Raw genomic sequence first — 18,394 nt, forward strand, 5'->3', positions numbered from 1 at the left:
GAGGGGCAGAGAGAGAGGGAGACACAGAATCGGAAACAGGCTCCAGGCTCTGAGCCATCAGCCCAGATCCTGACGCGGGGCTCGAACTCACGGACCGCGAGATCGATGCCTGGCTGAAGTCGGACGCTTAACCGACTGTGCCACCCAGGCGCCCCTCCATCAGAGTTTTGAAGACGATCCTCCCTCTGCCTTCCTGTGCTGCTACTGAGAAGTCCAATGCCATTCTGCTTTCCGAATTTTGTTTGTGACTTATTTTTTTTTCAACAGCTCTTAGGATTTCATTTTTGTCTCTGGTGTTCTGAAATATTGTGATGATGTGCATTGGAGAGGATCTTTTTTAATTTGCTGAGTTGAGTTCTCCCTAGGTCTTTTTCATTTGAAAACACATCTTTCATTTATTAGTTATTTGATAATTTCCACCCTTCCATTTTCTCTTTCTGATACTTCCGTTAGCTGGATATTGAGCTAATTTGATGGCTTCTCTGAATATTTCCTTCCCTGTATTTTCTCTATCTTTGTCTTTTTGTTTTAGTTTATGGTAAAGATCCTCAGCAATATCTTCCAACTCTTCTTTACAATGGTTTATTTCTGCTATCGTATTTTTTATTTCTGAGCATTTAAAAGATTTTCTGAGTGTTCCTTTTTATACTACTTGTTCTTGTTTTATGGCAATATTACTTGTTAGTGCATTCTGAGGATATTAATTACAGTGCCCTCAACCCCCTCAATGTTTTCCTCTGCTTCTAATATTGTCTCTGTTTGTTGCCTTTTTTTTTTAAGTTTATTTATTTGTGAGAGAGAGTGAGAGAGAGCGAATGCACGCACACAGGGAAGGGGCAGAGAGAGAGAGGGAGAGAGAGAGAGAGAGAGAGAGAGAGAGAGAGAGAGAGAGAGAATCCCAAGCAGGTTGTGTACTGTTAGCACAGAGCCTGATGTGAGGCTTGAACCCACGAAACCATGAGATCTTTGTGAGATCATTACTTGAGCCGAAGTCCGACGCTTAACCAACTGAGCTGCCCAGCTGCCCCTGTCTCTGTTTCAGGCTCCTTTTGTTTGTTCATTTTGGTCTCTGTCTTTCACCGTAGAAGTGCTCTTAAAATGTCTGATGTTTCTTGGTGATCTTCATATATAAGACTTAGCTCTTAAAAAGCTGAATGGAAGCCTAACAAGCTGACTTGTTGACTGGTGTGTTCTTAATGAATTATCAGGTAGGGGAGGTCTTTTTCTCCAGAGAGGAATTGGCCAGTCTTCTGTCTGAGGCCTTTTAAGCCTGGCAGCCAGAGCTCTGGGGTTGCCAGTCTGGACAGTGGGGCAGAGGGGAGAGTCTTGTTCATTATGTCAGATTTCACTGAATACCCCTGTTATTAGTGAAGCACACTTCTGACCTCATGTGGGCCTCACGACTTTGAACGTGTCTTGTATTCAGGCTCATCATGCAGCTTTCTACCCCTTGCCCTCAAGCCTACAGCGACCCCTGATGCATCCAGTTCCCCAGACTTTCTGGAGCCCTGCAGCAGTTTCCCTGGTTTCTTCTTGTTCCCCATTCTTCACAGGCACTTAGCAGAAAGATTAAGCTGAAATTTAAATTAGTGAACGTTGATCTATCCACGCTGTGGTTTTTGAAACTTCTGTTGATATTTTTTATTCTTTTCTGTGGGTTTGTCCTGTTTTTATCCCTTGACTGTCATTTTCCTGAGGCTTCAGAAAGAATGGAGATAAATGTGCGTGTTAAGTCTGCCACATAGAACCTAAAGTTGGCAGAAGTGAATCTTCCAAACTTCTTGCTCGTTCACTCTCAAATGCACAAACTCTGTGCTCTAGTTTTATTTCTTCTTTCTTGTTTTCATTTTCTTGCTCAGGTTATCTTTCCTCCTGGAATGTGTGCTCTTTTCGATTTTAGAATGTTGACATCCTACATGTTCTCCTAAACCCAGTTTATGTGCCTCATACAGGGAAGCCTCCCCCCACCCCCAATTTCTCCAACTGGAAACGACCATTCCATTGACTGCATTCCTAAATTTCTTGTTCTCTGAATTCTCGTGGTCTTGCCACCCTCATGACACAGCATACTGCCTTATGCTATAATTATTTATACACACACCACTTCCCTGGTTAGATTGTAAGGTCTAAAAGGGTATTATAAGACCGCTTTGTAATTTGTTGTTGTTGTTATGGGTAACAACACAAATTCCCAGGCAACTAGATATTTCACAGAACCACAGAAGTTTAGGGCTAGCAAAGAATATAGAGATCTAGAATGTCACCTCATTTTATGAATGAATAAACAGATCCAGTGTGATTAAATGATCCTTTAGTCATATGATAAACTAGTCAGGACTGGAGATATCACCTCCTTTTCTAGTTCTCAAACTGCTAAATGTAGTGATAAAATCTGGTATGTGTTTAATTAAATATTCTCATTAATACAGGGTTAGCCAAAGGACACTTTTTGTTTCACTCTTTTTGAAAATGTTTATACATATCTTTTTGATCTTAGTAATTAGGTAATTTTGTCATAGGTAATATCATAGGTAATTTTTCCTCTCCTTCCTTCCCTTCCTCCCTCTCTCTCTCTTTCTCTCTCTCTCTCTCTCTTTTCTTTTCTTTTTGATAAGTTAGGATCTTCAATATTATAAGTTTAGCTAAAAACTGAGCTGGGTAATAGTTTCATTCCAAGGCATCAAGGATCCATGGATTATAGGTAAAAGAAAAATGTAGGCAGCTATACTGAAAGTGCCCTGATTTCAAGGAAATTAAAAAAAAATTAGTGATACTATGTATCAGGAGTGATTCTTTTTCACCTTTCATCTAACAGTAGAGTAGACCCAATTTAGTTGAGTCCTAGTTAATTGAAGTTTTGCTGTTTGATAATTCATCAAAGATTATTGCTCAAAGTAAATTGTGTCAAAAATTATTTAGCTCTTGATGGTCATTTTCAGAATGTTTGAGATAAGCTTTGGAGATTTAGATGCTCCAGGAATGTCCTTTGGGAGAAAGTTGAACTACAACTATTGTTCATTTAGGATTTGTTGAATATCAGATATGCCAGTCACTAATCAAAAACCCAGATGTCATTCTTTTCCTCATTTCCTCACCACCTACTTTGGGAACTTGAGGATAGACGATGGGCAGTTCTTTAGGCTGCTCCCTTTCTTTGAGATTTGGTTTTCATTGGGGTTTTGCCTTACAAATGAGGCTGAGTGATGGTAGATGGTTTGATACTGAGTCTGGCTTGCAGTCTCCACTGAGCAAGCTGTTGCTGGACAAGCAGTCTATGGTAGATGAGCCATAACCAATCTGTAGGCTGGATTGGGCTCTGCCTAATGCTCAATACTTTTGGTTTTATCCAAAGTAGAATCTGTTGCCCTGAGATTTTAGAGAGTAGGGATTTATTGTACTCATTGGTATTTCTGCCTTCAGCTGTTTCTGCATTGCCACCTGGCTGCCATTAGAGGGAATTCACTATAGCTCTGAGTCCCTGCAAAGGACTGAGAGGAACTATCCCTGTTTCCAGGATGGAGCATGTGTTCTCTTCCCTTAAAACTGTTACCCAGATTTCCTTTTATGACTTGTTAAGTCAGAGGCAGCTGCTAGGATGCATCGGGGAAGCATTACTCACTGGGCACACATAGTGGCCCTGACTGCTGGTGAGGAGCCTGGGCTGAGCTGAGAGTGAGTCAGCTTTGCAAATGGAAAAATGCAGGGTAGTGGGGGGTAGGGATTATGTGCCAGTGACTGCTTCTTCTGTGTCTGTTTTTTTCTCTGTAAGAACTTACCAGAAAGCTGTGAACACTGGGGATCCAGTTGGGGCAGCCAATACGCCAACCAACTTTGAGGTGATAATGTGTTCATGAAAGGAGAGAGCTGACTACACCTAGCATCCCTGCCTTTTATATTATGTGTGTGTGGGTTTTGAGGCAAGCTTGAGCTTGTGTTATGAAAGTTCTATGTGTGCGAATTTCACTAGAGTAAAAGCAGTCACAGAATCTTTGTCTTCGTTATAAAACTCAGTCTTCTGTATCTGTCTTTGTCCAGTAGGGGTCACTGGGGGTTTAAGCTCTAAATGAGAGAAACTCACTAATCTTATGGTAGACCAATCATATTCCTCGTCTTTATTGTGACATCTTTGTATATTGAGCACTTTTTTTTTTTAATTTTTTTTTTCAACGTTTATTTATTTCTTGGGACAGAGAGAGACAGAGCATGAACGGGGGAGGGGCAGAGAGAGAGGGAGACACAGAATCGGAAACAGGCTCCAGGCTCTGAGCCATCAGCCCAGAGCCTGACGCGGGGCTCGAACTCACGGACCGCAAGATCGTGACCTGGCTGAAGTCGGACGCTTAACCGACTGCGCCACCCAGGCGCCCCTGAGCACTTTTTTTAATAAACATTAGAACAGAAATAAAAAATGTGAACTTGTATTAAGAAATTTGTAAATCTACTGAATATATGAAGAACAGATTATTCCAAATGCTAGGTGAGACAAGAAGCCAAAGCTGAGATGGAATTGGTTTTATAAATAAGATTGGAAGAGACTTTTTTTAAAAAAGTGAAAGGAGACAAGGAAAGAAAACTGTTTATTAAGCATCTGATGTATACTTACCTACTACAACTCCTAGAAATAGTTTTTTTATTTTTTTATTTTTAATGTTTACTTACTCTTGAGAGAGAGGGAGAGACAGAGTGGGAGTGGGGGAAGGGCAGAGAGAGAGGGAAGAATCGGAAGCAGGCTCCAGGCTCTGAGCTGACAGCACAGAGCCCCACATGGGGGGCTTGAACCCATGGACTGAGATCCTGACCTGAGCTGAAGTTGGACGCTTAACCAACTGAGCCACCCAGGCGCCCCCCGAGAAATAGGTATTTTTATACACATTGTACATTTTAAGAAATATTCAGAAATATTAAGTGGGGCCCCTAGGGTCCCATAATTAGTGTTTTGTGATACTACTAGAGGAGATCCTGTTAGGCACATTTATTTGAGTTTGGTCCTTGGACCCTAGTGAGGGTTCATGAGAGCAGGTTTTATTAGAAGATAAGCAGGGCCTGGTGGTAGAAAGACCAAATGATTCTCATGTTGTGGATTAGGATTCAGAGCAGGCTCCAGGGGTCCATAGGTGTAAAGAAGCTGACAAATCTGTCTTTGTGTTCAGGTGACAAGTTTTTTCTCTTTGTCATTTAGGCTACTGCCAGGATCTAGAAAACCATCTCACAGAGATCTAAAATTAGCCGTTTGTGTGCATAGCTTGGTTTCCATGGATAAATAGTTTAAGTTGGTCTCTCTTACCTACCTCTTATCTTGGCCCGGACTCTTCTTCTGAGCCTTGAGTATAGCTACCTACTAGCATTCTCAAGGCTGACTGGTTACCTTATTGTTGAGTTCCTGACCCTTTGTCAGCTGCATACCTGTTCTGCCCTCTTGTGTTCCAAGGTGTCTCAGAGAAACTAAAATGGATCACATGTTTCTTAGCCAGACCACACTGCAAGATGTTTGCCATTGAAACTGTTTTTATTTGGAAAAGCATTTAAAAAATGTGTTTAGGCTGGATAGGAGTCAGGTGCTACTTTCCATCATGAATTCACTTGTAATGAGAGATGTTTCTGGACAAAAATAACAATCCTTAGCGAAAGTCGAGAGCAGTCTCCATAGACAGGGCTTCTTTTCCTTGAATCTTCTCCATTTATTGAAGATACTGGCTACCAGAATTTCCAGGAAAAAAAAACCTAATCGCTCTAGATTTCATTATTACTTTGTTGGGGGGAAATGGTCTGAATCCCAAAGAGAGAGAGATTATTTAAAATAATACTATGGATATTAAGATGGACTAAATATTCTTGTCCTTTCTCGTTTTGAAGCAGTGCCATTGAAATCTAATTTGATTTATTTATTGAGTTGGTGGCTTAGAGCTGCTTAAATACCACATGTTTTACCTTGACTTATCCTCACATTGCCCGTGGAAGGTGGCTCGTTACCCTGCTGGGGCATAAATGCTCTAATAGAGTAACAATAATAACAATGGCTAACATGAATGAGTTCATGTTTAATGTTTTTTTTTAAACAGTTAATAGTGAATGCTTATTGTGTGCCAGATAGTCCATGTGTTTTCTCACTTAATCCCCATTGTAACACCACAAAGAGGTGATTTTATTATCCCTATTTTACAAATGAAGAAACTGAAGATTAAAGAGATTAATTAATTGGTTCATAGACACACAGCCAGAAACTGTAAAGTCAGCATTTGAATCTGGGTTTGGTTAACAGACTGTTTAGAGCCCTGTGCAGAGAGAGAGGCATTTTGGTTTTAAGAATGAGTATCCAGGGTGCCTGGGTGACTCAGTTGGTTAAGTGTCTGACTGGCTTAGGTCATTATCTCATGGTTTATGAGTTCAAGCCCCACATTGGGCTCTCTGCTTTCTGCACAGAGCCCACTTTGGATCCTCTGTCCCCTTCCTCTGCCCCTCACCTGCTTGTGTGTGCTCTCTCTCTCTCTCTCTCTCTCTCTTTCTCAAAAATAAATTTAAAAACATAAAAAAAAAAAAAGAATGAGTTTCCTAGGGACATCTGGCTGGCTCAGTTAGTAGTAGAGCATGTGGACTCTTGATCTTGGAGTTGTAAGCTCCAGCCCCATGTTGGATGTAGAGACTACTTAAAAGTAAAATCTTTTTTTTTTTTAAGTTTAGTTATTTATTTTGAGATAGAGAGATAGCGTGAGTGGCAGAGGGGCAGAGAGAGAGGGAGAGAGAGAATCCCAAACAGGCTCTATGCTCAGCATGGAGCCCGACATAGGACTCGATCTCAAGATAGTGAGATCAAGATCTGAGCTGATACCAACAGTTGAGCCACCCAAGTACCCCCAAAATAAATTCTTTAAAAATAGTGGTCCACTGTCTTTATGTCCTCCATTAAAAATAAAGAATGAGTTTTCTAGGTGCTACCCCAGAACATCACCCATTTTACTTTTCATCTTTACTCTTTACCTTTACTTTCATTTTTCTTTCTTTTTTTCAAGGGTAAGGGCCTAACTAAATTGCTGAGTTGGACAAGAAGGCCACCCAGAGTTTGGGTGTTGGGGCAGAATCCATGTCTGGAGAGATTTCTAGAAGTGGAATTTTTGAATCAGTAAAGTGACTTCTTGCCAGCTTTAAGAAAAAGGAAAACCTGTATTTGTGTTCTTGGAGTCACTTTTTTCCTTAAACCCCCAGGTAGATTTGGAATTCTGTTAAAAGTGGTTCAGTTCCTCTGTTAGTGTATATATCTGCTGGGTCTGTCTGTCTAAAGAAGTATATTGAGTTTTTCCTGCCATAAGATGAATAGTTTTCCAGGCATTTGCTCTCTGGTGTATGTTTTTGCAGTCAAAATAGATTCATTCCCAAGAAATGCTTATATTTTGTGAATCTCCATGGTTTACTGGACCCTGTTTAACTCATTCCAGTATGTTTTGCCTTTATACTCCTGGCTCTCACAGTGTTCTTTGGACCCATTACACAAATAGTTGTTAAGAGATTTCATATAGAGAAGCAGAATTCATCTAGCTTTGAAAACTTTAGTGAGAGAGCAAAAATAAGCACAAAACTATATTATAAAATAGAAAGTGCTAAATGTCATGAGAGAGAAACAAAATATAATATAATCTCAAGAGAAGGAGATGTTTACTTCTGACTGGGATGGAGGGAGTCACCAGGGAAAAATCTGTGGCAATATTGGCTTTAAGCTGGTCCATATGAATGGGATTTTGATTAGTGGAGATGAGAAGGAAATACATTCCAGGTTAAATGAGGAAAACACTGTAAAGCCAGAGAGAGTTTTTTGAATTTAATTTGCTGACAGTGGGAAATTGAAAGTTTTAGAATGAAATTACAAATGAACATTTATTGAGCATTTAAGATATACTGGTCATTATGCATGCTTCTGGGATATTAATCTCACAGTGAATATGGACAGTATTGGCAGACTGGGATTAGGCAAATTAGGCAAATTATCAGTTTACTAAAGTTTTATACAGTCTGAACAGTATTCAGAGATCTTTGTGGTCAGATGTGGCTTGTATGCTGCTCCTCCAAATAATGATAATAGTAGCCAATAATTATTGAGCACATACTGTGTGCCAGCCATGATCTAAGCACCTTAAACGCATTAACTCGCTCTATGAGACAGGTACTGTTAGTGTCATCATTTTACAGATGGGGAAATTGAGGCTGTATGCGGTGAATTAAATAATTTGCCCAAAGGTGCTAATGTGACATATATTGTAAAGTCTGGATTTGAATGTAGGCAGTCTGGCTTCAGACTGAGCTTGTAATTACCACGCTACTATAATGGCATCTAGGGTACTGAGCAAAAAATTTGGGAAAATTTCCTACCATTATTGTATTCACTGATACTTGGGTATGTAGAATATTCTTTGTAGGCATTCTGGGCCTTTGCATATTTATTGTTTTCATAATCCTACATTGCTAAACATTAGAGACAGGAGTCACAATGTCTCCTAATTAGCTACTGTGAAGCACACGTCCTCTGCCTATCCGTAGTTAGATGCCTACTGGACTCATGGCAGGCGACAGATGACCAGAGCTCGGGGCCAGGCTGTGATGTCTGGATCCTGTCGTTCCCAGAAGCCCAAGGTTTCCATTGACAACAGCCACATACTAATCTCTACCACAGTTTTAATCTCAGGTATATCTGTTGTTTTAAAAAAAAGTATCCTCTTTGTAAGCATTATTTTTCCAGATTTCAGTCTTTTATTTTTTTTTAATTTTTATAAAGTTTATTTATTAACTTTTGAGAGAGTGAGAGAGTGAGAGAGAGAGCATGTACACATGAGCAGGAGCAGGAGAGAGAGAAAGGAGAGAGGGAATCCCAAGCCGACTCCGTGCTATCAGCACAGAGCCTGATGTGGAACTCAAACCCACAAACTGTGAGATCATGACCTAAGCTGAAATCAAGAGTCAGATGCTTAACTGACTGAGTTACCCAGTAATCCCCAGATTTCAGTCTATTAAATGGATCTTGAGGCGCCTGGGTGGTTCAGTAGGTTGAGTGTCCAACTCTTGGTTTCAACTCAGGTCATGATCTCACAGTTTGTGGGTTCAAGCCCTGCATTGGGTTCTGCGCTGACAGTGAGGGGCCTGCTTGAGATTCTCTCTCTCCCCTCTTTTTCTGGCCTACCCCACTCACGTGCTCTCTTTCAAAATAAATAAATTATAAATGAATGAATGAATGAATGAATGACTAAATGGGTCCTAAGTTATTAGTCTGTATCTGCTCAAGTTCAGAGGCTGTGGATGTCAGTTATTTTGAGACCACGTATAACTCCATGGCAGCTTGAGTAACAGTCACAGCGCCCCTTCTCACAGACCTGCTGTCACCTCAGTCGCAGACATGAAAGTGATTCTGGGGTGTTGTCTTGTTTTGAGATTTCTTGTGGGTAATGGCTGTGGGTGACCACCTTAAATTCTTGGGAGTGAAATAGTCTTAAAGGGAGGCAGGTCTCAAATCTTAATGAAGGTTAGAGTCTTGCTTTTACAGGGCTTCTTTGGTGGTTTGGGGCCCTGCCCATTGGCTGTAGGGAAAGGATATCCTGGGGGGTGCTAAATATGACTTTAAAAGGCCCATTCTTTGTATAATAAATGATCTCTAAAAAAAACCCCAGTCACTCCCTCCTGCCAGCCTCTAACCACTTCCTATAAATGACAGCACACAGATCCATCTTAGTTTTGCTAAGTGAAAAATTTATTTTATTTTCACAGAGGCAGTTCCCCTTCTCTTCTTCACTCCTTCAGACAAACGTGCATATATAGAAAACCTGGAAACAAAACTTATTACCCGTCATATGTAGAAAAATGGTTGTATCCAAGGTATAGCATGCCATCTTATGAAGAGTAAATTACCTTGGATACCTTCCATTGTCTTCTCTAATAATAATAGTAAGTTCAGAATATATCTTGATACTTGAATGCTGTGGATTTTTTTTTCTTCAAATTTCCTAGGTGTTTTTGAATGGCACAAGCATGTGATCTATGATTTTCTAATTTAAGATAGTTTTGCAGTGAGGCAGAGAAATGGTTTTAACTTCGGGAAATAAAAATATGGTGAAGATATTTATAAGATTGCCAAAAGACAGTTGTATGAGGTGATACAGGCAGCACTAACAGTGTGATGTTCTGTGTTGAAGTTGAGATGCTTTCCTTAGAGCCAGGTCAGTCTATGTACAGTATGTGTAAAGAGGAAGTATTCCAGACATATAAATATCTAAATTGTTTAACTTCAAGTTAGTATAGTTAGTTTGCCAGAACATTTTAGTAAAGGGAGACAGTGTGATAAAATACACTGGTTTGAAATCAGACAGATAAAAGTTCAGATGTCAGTTCACTCTCTTACTTTGTAACTTTGGGCAAAATAATTTGAATTTTCTGAGCCTCAAGTTCTTTTTTATTTTTATCAAAAAATTTATTTTAAAAATTTGAGTACATGTGACATACAATGTTAGGAACCCCCTAACATTTATAAAATTATTTATAAATTTAATTTATAAAATTTGTAAATATACAAAATTTATAAGATTTATTAAATTATTTATAAGATGTCCTCATTTGTGGTATTAACAATATATAATAATAAAATATTAACTAATACTGATAATATTATCAAGATTAAATAAGTAACAGATGTGAAGATACTCTCTAGTAGCCACTTAAATGTTAGTATATTGCAGTGTTAGTATAGTATATTATAATAAATGCCCTTTCATCTTCTTTGGCCATCACAGCTCCAGGGCTTGTCTATAGTAAGGGGTACATCATCATCATCTTTGTGTCCACTGTGTCTAGCATGATGCTCCGTGTTTTTATATTGAATGAATGCAGACACCTGGGTGGCTCAGTCGGTTGAGCAACCGACTCTTGATTTTGGCTCAGGTCATGATCCCAGGGTCGTGGGATTGAGCCCCACATTGGACTCCATGCCGAGCATGGAACCTGCTTGAGATTCTCACTCCTTCCCTCTGCCCATCTCCTCCACTGGCGCACGTGCTCTCTCTAAAATAATAAAATAAAGTAAAACAAATTGAGTGAATGGATGGATGGATGAAATGCTCTGTTTCACATGAGAGCCCTGCTCCAGAAGAGGCTCTGGCTTAGTTTCCACTGGATTGCGCTATTGGTTTTCCTTCCATAGCCTTTATTCCTTTCAGCAAACACTAGTACATTTCACATGCCAAGAAAAATTCTCAAAAAAAAAAAAAAAAAAAGAAAAAGAAAAAGAAAAATTCTCTTGATCCTAGGTCCCTCTCTCTGCTCTTCTTTACAGTAACATTCCTTGAGTTGTTTTTACTTTGTTGTCACTAATTCTTCTCCCATTCTTTTTTTATATTTAACTTAAAAAATCAGTCTTAATTGAGGTATAATTGACACATTATGTTAGTTGTAGGTGTACAACATAATACTTTGATATTTGCGAGGTGCCTGGGTGGCTCAGTCAGTTAAGTGTCTGACTTTCAGCTCAGGTCATGGTCTCACGGTTTGTGGGTTTGAGCCCCGCATCGGGCTCTGGGCTGCCAGCTCAGAGCCTGGAGCCTGCCTCAGATTCTGTGTCTCCCTCTCTCTCTCTGCCCCTCCCCTGCTTGCGCTCTGTCTCTCTCTCAAAAATAAATAAACATTAAAAAAATTTTTTTTGAATAATTTGATATTTGCATATATTGCAAAATGATCACCACAGTAAGTCTGGTTAACATCTGTCACCCTTGGGAATGCAAGCTGGTGCAGCCACTCTGGAAAACAGTATGGGGGTTCCTCAAAAAACTAAAAATAAAACTACCACACGAGCCAGCAATTGCATGACTAGGCATTTATCCACGGGATACAGGTGTGCTGTTTCGAAGGGACACATGCACCCCCATGTTTATAGCAGCACTAACAACAATAGCCAAAGTATGGAAAGAGCCCAAATGTCCATCGATGGATGAATGGATAAAGAAAATGCGGTGTGTGTATACACACACACACACACACACACACACACACACACACACACACAATGGAGTATTACTTGGCAATCGAAAAGAATGAAATCTTGCTGTTTGCAACTACACGGATGGAACTGGAGGGTATTAGGCTAAGTGAAATTAGTCAGAAAAAGACAAAAATCATATGACTTCACTCATATGAGGACATTAAGAGAAAAAACAGATGAACATAAGGGAAGGGAAACAAAAATAATATAAAAACAGGGAGGGGGACAAAACAGAAGAGACTCATAAATATAGAGAACAAACTGAGGGTTACTGGAGGGGTTGTGGGAGGGGGGATGGGCTAAATGGGTAAGAGGCACTAAGGAATCTACTCCTGAAATCATTGTTGCACTATATGCTAACTAATTTGGATGTAAATTTTAAAAAATAAAAAATGAAATTAAAAATAAAAAAGGATATTGACAAACCAGTACAAAAAAAAAAAAATCTGTCACCTTATAGAGTTACCAAAAGATTTTTTTTTCTTGTGATGAGTACTTTAAAAAAAATTTTTTTTTAAAGCTTATTTATGTATTTTGAGAGAGAGAAAGAGCAGGGGAGGGGCACAAAGAGAGGGAGAGAGAGAGAATCCCAAGCAGCCTCCACACTGTCAGTGCAGAGCCTGATGGGGGTCTCAAACTCACAAACTGTGAGATCATGACCTGAGCTGAAACCAAGAGATGGGTGCATGACCAACTGAGCCACCTAGGAGCCCCTCTTGTGATGAGCACTTTTAAGATCTACTCTCTTAGCAACTTTCACATAGGCAATCCATTTTTAGATTTTTAACTATAGTCACCATGCTCTTCATCATATCCCTAAAAATCCCATTCTTTCCTGAATCATTCCAGTCAAGCCATTTCTGGCATCAAAACTGCCCTTGTTAAAGTCATCAGCAACCTCCACATTGCTAAATTCAGTGGTCCATTCTCAGTCCTCATCATGACACATTAATAGCTTTGACATGGTTAATTACTGCTTTTTTTTTTTTTAAGATTTTATTTTTATGTAATTTCTACACCCTACATGGGGCTTGAACCCAGAACATCAAGATCACATGCTCCACCGACTGAGCCAGCCAGGTGCCCCTAATTACTACTTCTTGAAACATTTCTCCTGGCTTCTGGGGCAGCATGCTCTTTGGTTCTCCTAACCCCCTGGCCTCTCTTAGGTGGTTCTTACTCTTCCCCATCTGATGTAGTGTTTCCAGCACTTAGTCCATTAAGTTGGTCTCTTCTCTGTTCACTCCCCAAGTGATCTCACTCCATTTCCAGGCTTCAAAACTCATTCTGGGTCTTTCCCAAAATCCTAGATTCATATAGTCAACTGCATATTCAAAATTCCACTGGTATGTCTATTGGGCATTTTAAATCGAATGTGTCCAAATGGGAATTCCTGCCTACCCTCATCCCCCCCGCCCCAAACCAAACAGCTACAATCACCAACAAACCCCAAACCCTCTGCTTCTCTGACAGTCTTTCCAAACTCAGGAAGTAGCAGTTCCGTTCTTTCAATTTCTAAGGCCAGAACTCCTGGAGCCATGACTCTATTCTTTCTGTCCTCCCCCTACATCCATTCTATCAGCAAATCCTGATGACTCTTTCTTTATAACTTATCCAGAATGTGACCACATCTCACCAGCTCTAACACCACACTCTGGTCCCAGCTGTTGTTTCTCAGCTACCAGTTTTCACTTGGATTATTGTAATGGTGTTTTAACTAGTTTCCTTGCTCCTGTTCTTGCTTTCCAGTATCTGTTCTCAATAGAATAGCAAGAAGGATTCTTTTAAAACCCTAAGTTAAGTCATGTCACTGTTTCACACAAAACTTTCCAAAAGTTTCCTACTTCACTTAGAAGAAAAGCCAAAGTCTTTACAAATGGCCTACACAGCCATAGGCGACCTGATAATCTCTCTTGCTTCATCTCCTGACGCTCTCCCCTTCTCTCTTTGAGCTCCAACCATTATAGTTTTCTCCATGTTCCCTGAACACACCAAACCTACTTTTGCCTCAGGGACTTTGCACTTGCTTTAAAAAAATTTTTTGGCTCCTCTTTTCTCTGGATAGCCATATGACTTGTTTGCTCATATTCTTTTTAAAATTTATTTAAGTTTATTTATTTTGAGAGAGAGACAGAGGATGAGCAGAGAAGGGGCAGAGGGAGAGAGGGAGAGAGAGAATCCCAAGCAGGCTCCTCACTGACCAGAGCCAAAATCAAGAGTTGGAGGTTTAACTGACTCAGCCACCCAGGAGCTCCTGCTCATAGTCTTTAGGTCTCTGCTTAATGCTCTTATTAGAGAAGCCCTCGCTGAACATAAAACTGTAAACTTGATTCTATTGGCACTCCCTCTCCTCTTCATCTCTTTTAGTATTTGTGTGACAAACATCTCCGTTGTATTTGTGTGACAAACTACTTGATTGTTTGTTTTTACTTTTTGTCTTCCCCAACCTGATTGCTGTCCCTATAGTTTTGCTGTTCTAGAATGTCATATGGGTGGAACTCTACGGTATGTAGCTTTTTGCGTTTAGTTTCTTTCATGTAGTATAATGCTTCTGAGATTCATCTGTGCTGTTGTAGTTTGTTCCTTTTTCATTGCCGTGTTGCACTCCATTGTATGGATTTGTTTATTAGTCCACCAGTTGATGGACTTTGGGCTGGTTCCAGATTTTCATTACTTTGAATAAAACTGCTATTAATGTTCACATACAGGTCTCTGTGTGAACACATGTTTTTACTTTTCCTGGGTAAATCCTAGGCATGATGTTGCTTGGTCATTTGGTATGTGTATGTTCAACTTTATAAGAAACTGCCCAACCAGAGCTGTTGTGCCCATGTACACCCCCACCAGCAGTGTGTGAGAATTCTGGTTGCTTCACATCCTTGCCAAGACTTGATATGATCAGTCTTTTTTTATTTATTTATTTTTTTTTGGGACAGAGAGAGACAGAGCATGAACGGGGGAGGGGCAGAGAGAGAGGGAGACACAGAATCAGAAACAGGCTCCAGGCTCTGAGCCATCAGCCCAGAGCCTGACGCAGGGCTCGAACTCACGGACCGCGAGATCGTGACCTGGCTGAAGTCGGACGCTTAACCGACTGCGCCACCCAGGCGCCCCTGATCAGTCTTTTTAATTTGAGTCATTCTAGTAGATATGTAGTGGTAAAGTGTTTTCAGTTGCTGCTGTAGCCTCCGTATCAAGTTTTCATTTGTAAGCAGGCCTTAGCTTTGTGGAAGGCATTGTTTCCTGCTGTCATTGAGTATCCTTGTATCCCCTCAGGCAGCTAGTGGAAATCAGGTGGGTTTTCCAACTCTGAAAGCACACTGGTTTTTTGTTCTCCTTGTTCATCTTCATCAGGCCTTGATGTCAGATCTAGCTCGTGGAGCTTGTTCTGTATGTGATCCTCTCTGTCATGATGTTCAGGTCCCTCTCCTCCCCCTCCCAGGCCATGGGTGTGGAAGGGTTGCCCTCTGACTGGCCAGGGTACTCATGGACACTTACAATACATCCTTGTGTACTTGGCCCCCTCCCCGCAAGTGGTTCCCTAGTAATTCTGTGACTTTTTTCTTTTGGCTTCATCCTGAAGTCTGGTGTTCCAGCCTGGCCGGGAATGGAAAGTTAAGAGTGTGACGTCCTCTGACACCCTCCCTTCTTGTAGAGGGGTCTGAGGTTTGTTTGTTTAAGCTGAACAGAGGATGCCAAAGATAGAATTTGAGTCAGCTCAGCACTGGCTTAGGCTCTCCTTTTCACTCTCCTGGTTCCTCCTTCGCTTTCCCCTCCCCCTCTAGCCAGTTGTTTCCTGGGCTTTGTCTGAGATACACTGTACCGTTTTAGCCCCATCTCGTAGTACTGCCTGCTGAAAAACAGTCAGAGGCGACATGGAGGAGAAGCCGCCAGGAAGTTTCTGACAACAATGAGCTGCGGGCCTCTGCCTCTGCGCTGATAGTACGGGACAGCAGTAACCTCAGGAGAAAGGCATTCGGAGGCCTGCGCTGAGCTGTGGGCTTGTGGCTAACTCTGGAAAGGAGGAAGGTCGAGCGTGGAAATGCCTCTCTTAGATTCGTCCTATTTGCCGTCAACCATCTTTATTTTGACTCATGTTCTGGGAATTGCCGGTGTTCTGTACTGGAAGAGATGTGCCAGGGGCAGAGCAGGTAACTTTTGTACTGAAGTATTCTTTAAATCAATCTACTGTGGGGCTTTTGAGGGTGGGGTAAATGACGGAGGGCTTCCCAGTGGCTTTCCTTAAAGGGCCAGTACATCTTCTCAGCCCGGATGCTATCAGACCTTGGACCTAGTATGTGTATAGATGTACTGAGGAAACAGGGCTGCCCTGGACCTGGACTCTTCCCTGTTCTGTGAGGCTGTCTGCTAGAGGGTGCTGGTTTGATGAAGTGATGTCTGGGCTCCAAGCTGAGGGAAATGGCAATGGTGCTGACTTGGGTCCTTAGAGAATCAAGCTCTTCCTTTCCTTCCTTTCTTAATCTCGAAGTGGCTTTTAGATCTTTGTTTTTAACCAAAACCATACAGTAATTCTATCACCCTCCTCTGGGTCCTCTAGGTCTGATCTGAGAAAACTTGTGGAATTAGAGAAGTTTCTGGATTTGGTGTGTTTTTGGATGAGAAAAGGCAGTGGAGGAAAGGCCAGTGAGAGGAAGGGGTGAATGGTGTCCATGCCTAGGTGCTGCCTCTGTTCTCTTTGATATGATTAAAACTGTTCCTTTCCCCTCAGGCAGCTGTATAGTTTACTTGTTTATCTAAGCCATCCTGTTCAATGCAAAGTAGTTAACTGTTCTTTTCCCCAGGGAGTCAGATCCTGATACTTAAAAAAAAAAAAAAAAGCAGACCCCTCTTTCTTCTAGTACTTGCTATTAGTTAAATTATATTCCTTTGGCTTCTAAAAGCCCAGTGCTGGAACAGCCTCACGTTTGCTATTTCTAAGTCTCCATGGTTGAGGATTAATAAAAGTCTAACTTTCCCTGGAGTCTACCCTTGGATTTCAGTGCTTTTACTACTGTCATTGTGATCCACCTGCTACCTTCAAGCCAATGTATTGAGAACTTGTTACTTGGTATCTTACAAGTTAAGGTAGAGATTTAATGACTTATTACTTCGCTTGCTATTAAAAGTTCATGAATGCTTGACAGAATTAGAATTAGATTCAGTCATTCCCCAGTGTCCTTTCCAGTAAGTCCCAGAAATGCTTTTGACTAAATATTCAGATCCCAGCATGTGTCTATATCAGCAAAAACAGACATTCAGAAATATGTTTGCTTGTGTGGTGGTGTGTTTAAAGAGGTAGCCCAGTGTAGCTTTCCTGGAATATAAGCCTGTATTGGAGTTTAGAAAGAAAGGAAAAGGCAGGCATGAATTATTTGGCCTTATGTACTATTTCAGATGCAGTGAGAAAGTAATTATCATCCAGGCTGAGGCTGCTACTTCCCTTTCCCCATGCACTATGGTAATGACATTTCTAAACCACTCATTGATTGATATTTTTAAAGTTTACCTTCAGTATAAGATTTTCTCTGATACTTACTAGGCAGACCCCTGTCTTTCAAGTGCTTTCTTTTTTATGTTTTAGTAATGTGAATTTCATAAATAGCCATAAAATGCATTGAAATAAAAAAGAAAAATACATTGTAAAAGCTTTTTATTTCTATGAGACAACTTTGGTTCTAGTACCTCATAGTTAATTGGGAATGTGCTGTGTTCAGTTTATCTGTAAAATTGGAGCAGGGGTTTTCCAATTGGTGACTATGGATACCAAAACTTATGCAGAAATGCTTAAGAGATTCTGTACCCATTTTATTTTAATTTCAATTTTGAGATGTATTTTATCTATTTAAAATATATTTATTTTTTTTAAAAATTTTTTTTTCAACGTTTATTTATTTTTCGGACAGAGAGAGACAGAGCATGAACGGGTGAGGGGCAGAGAGAGAGGGAGACACAGAATCGGAAACAGGCTCCAGGCTCTGAGCCATCAGCCCAGAGCCCGACGCGGGGCTCGAACTCACGGACCGCAAGATTGTGACCTGGCTGAAGTCGGACGCTTAACCGACTGCGCCACCCAGGCACCCCTATTTAAAATATATTTAAATAGATACATTTATCTCGGGGCGCCTGGGTGGCACAGTCAGCTAAGCGTCTGACTTTGGCTCAGGTCATGACCTGGCAGTCCGTGAGTTTGAGCTCCACATTGGGCTCTGTGCTGACGGCTCAGAGCCTGGAGCCTGCTTCCCATTCCATGTCTCCCTCTCTCTCTGCCCCTCCTCCGCTCATATTCTCTCTCTCTCTCTCTCTCTCTCTCTCTCTCTCTCTCTCTCTCTCACAAATAAACATTAAAAAAAAGTAACATATATGCTGTAATGTACTACCTTCCAAATGGAC

At 40.8% G+C, this 18,394-nt stretch overlaps 1 protein-coding gene across 17 annotated transcripts in view; it reads left to right on the top strand.

Moving 5' to 3' along the window:
• The window catches only part of MACF1 (microtubule actin crosslinking factor 1), a 341,865-nt gene that overhangs the window by 87,613 nt on the left and 235,858 nt on the right, over positions 1-18,394 (top strand). The window contains exon 1 of one of the 17 annotated variants that reach the window (XM_040469725.1): positions 15,697-16,155. The exons of the other annotated variants lie outside the window; for them this stretch is intronic. Coding sequence (XP_040325659.1) covers positions 16,047-16,155 — 109 coding nt within the window. The 5' untranslated portion in view covers positions 15,697-16,046. Of the gene's footprint in view, positions 1-15,696; positions 16,156-18,394 lie in introns of those variants that run through there. 17 annotated transcript variants of the gene reach the window in all.

Source organism: Herpailurus yagouaroundi, unplaced genomic scaffold, assembly GCF_014898765.1.
Source record: "Herpailurus yagouaroundi ecotype Mexico unplaced genomic scaffold, PumYag 77, whole genome shotgun sequence".
Taxonomy (NCBI): domain Eukaryota; kingdom Metazoa; phylum Chordata; class Mammalia; order Carnivora; family Felidae; genus Herpailurus; species Herpailurus yagouaroundi.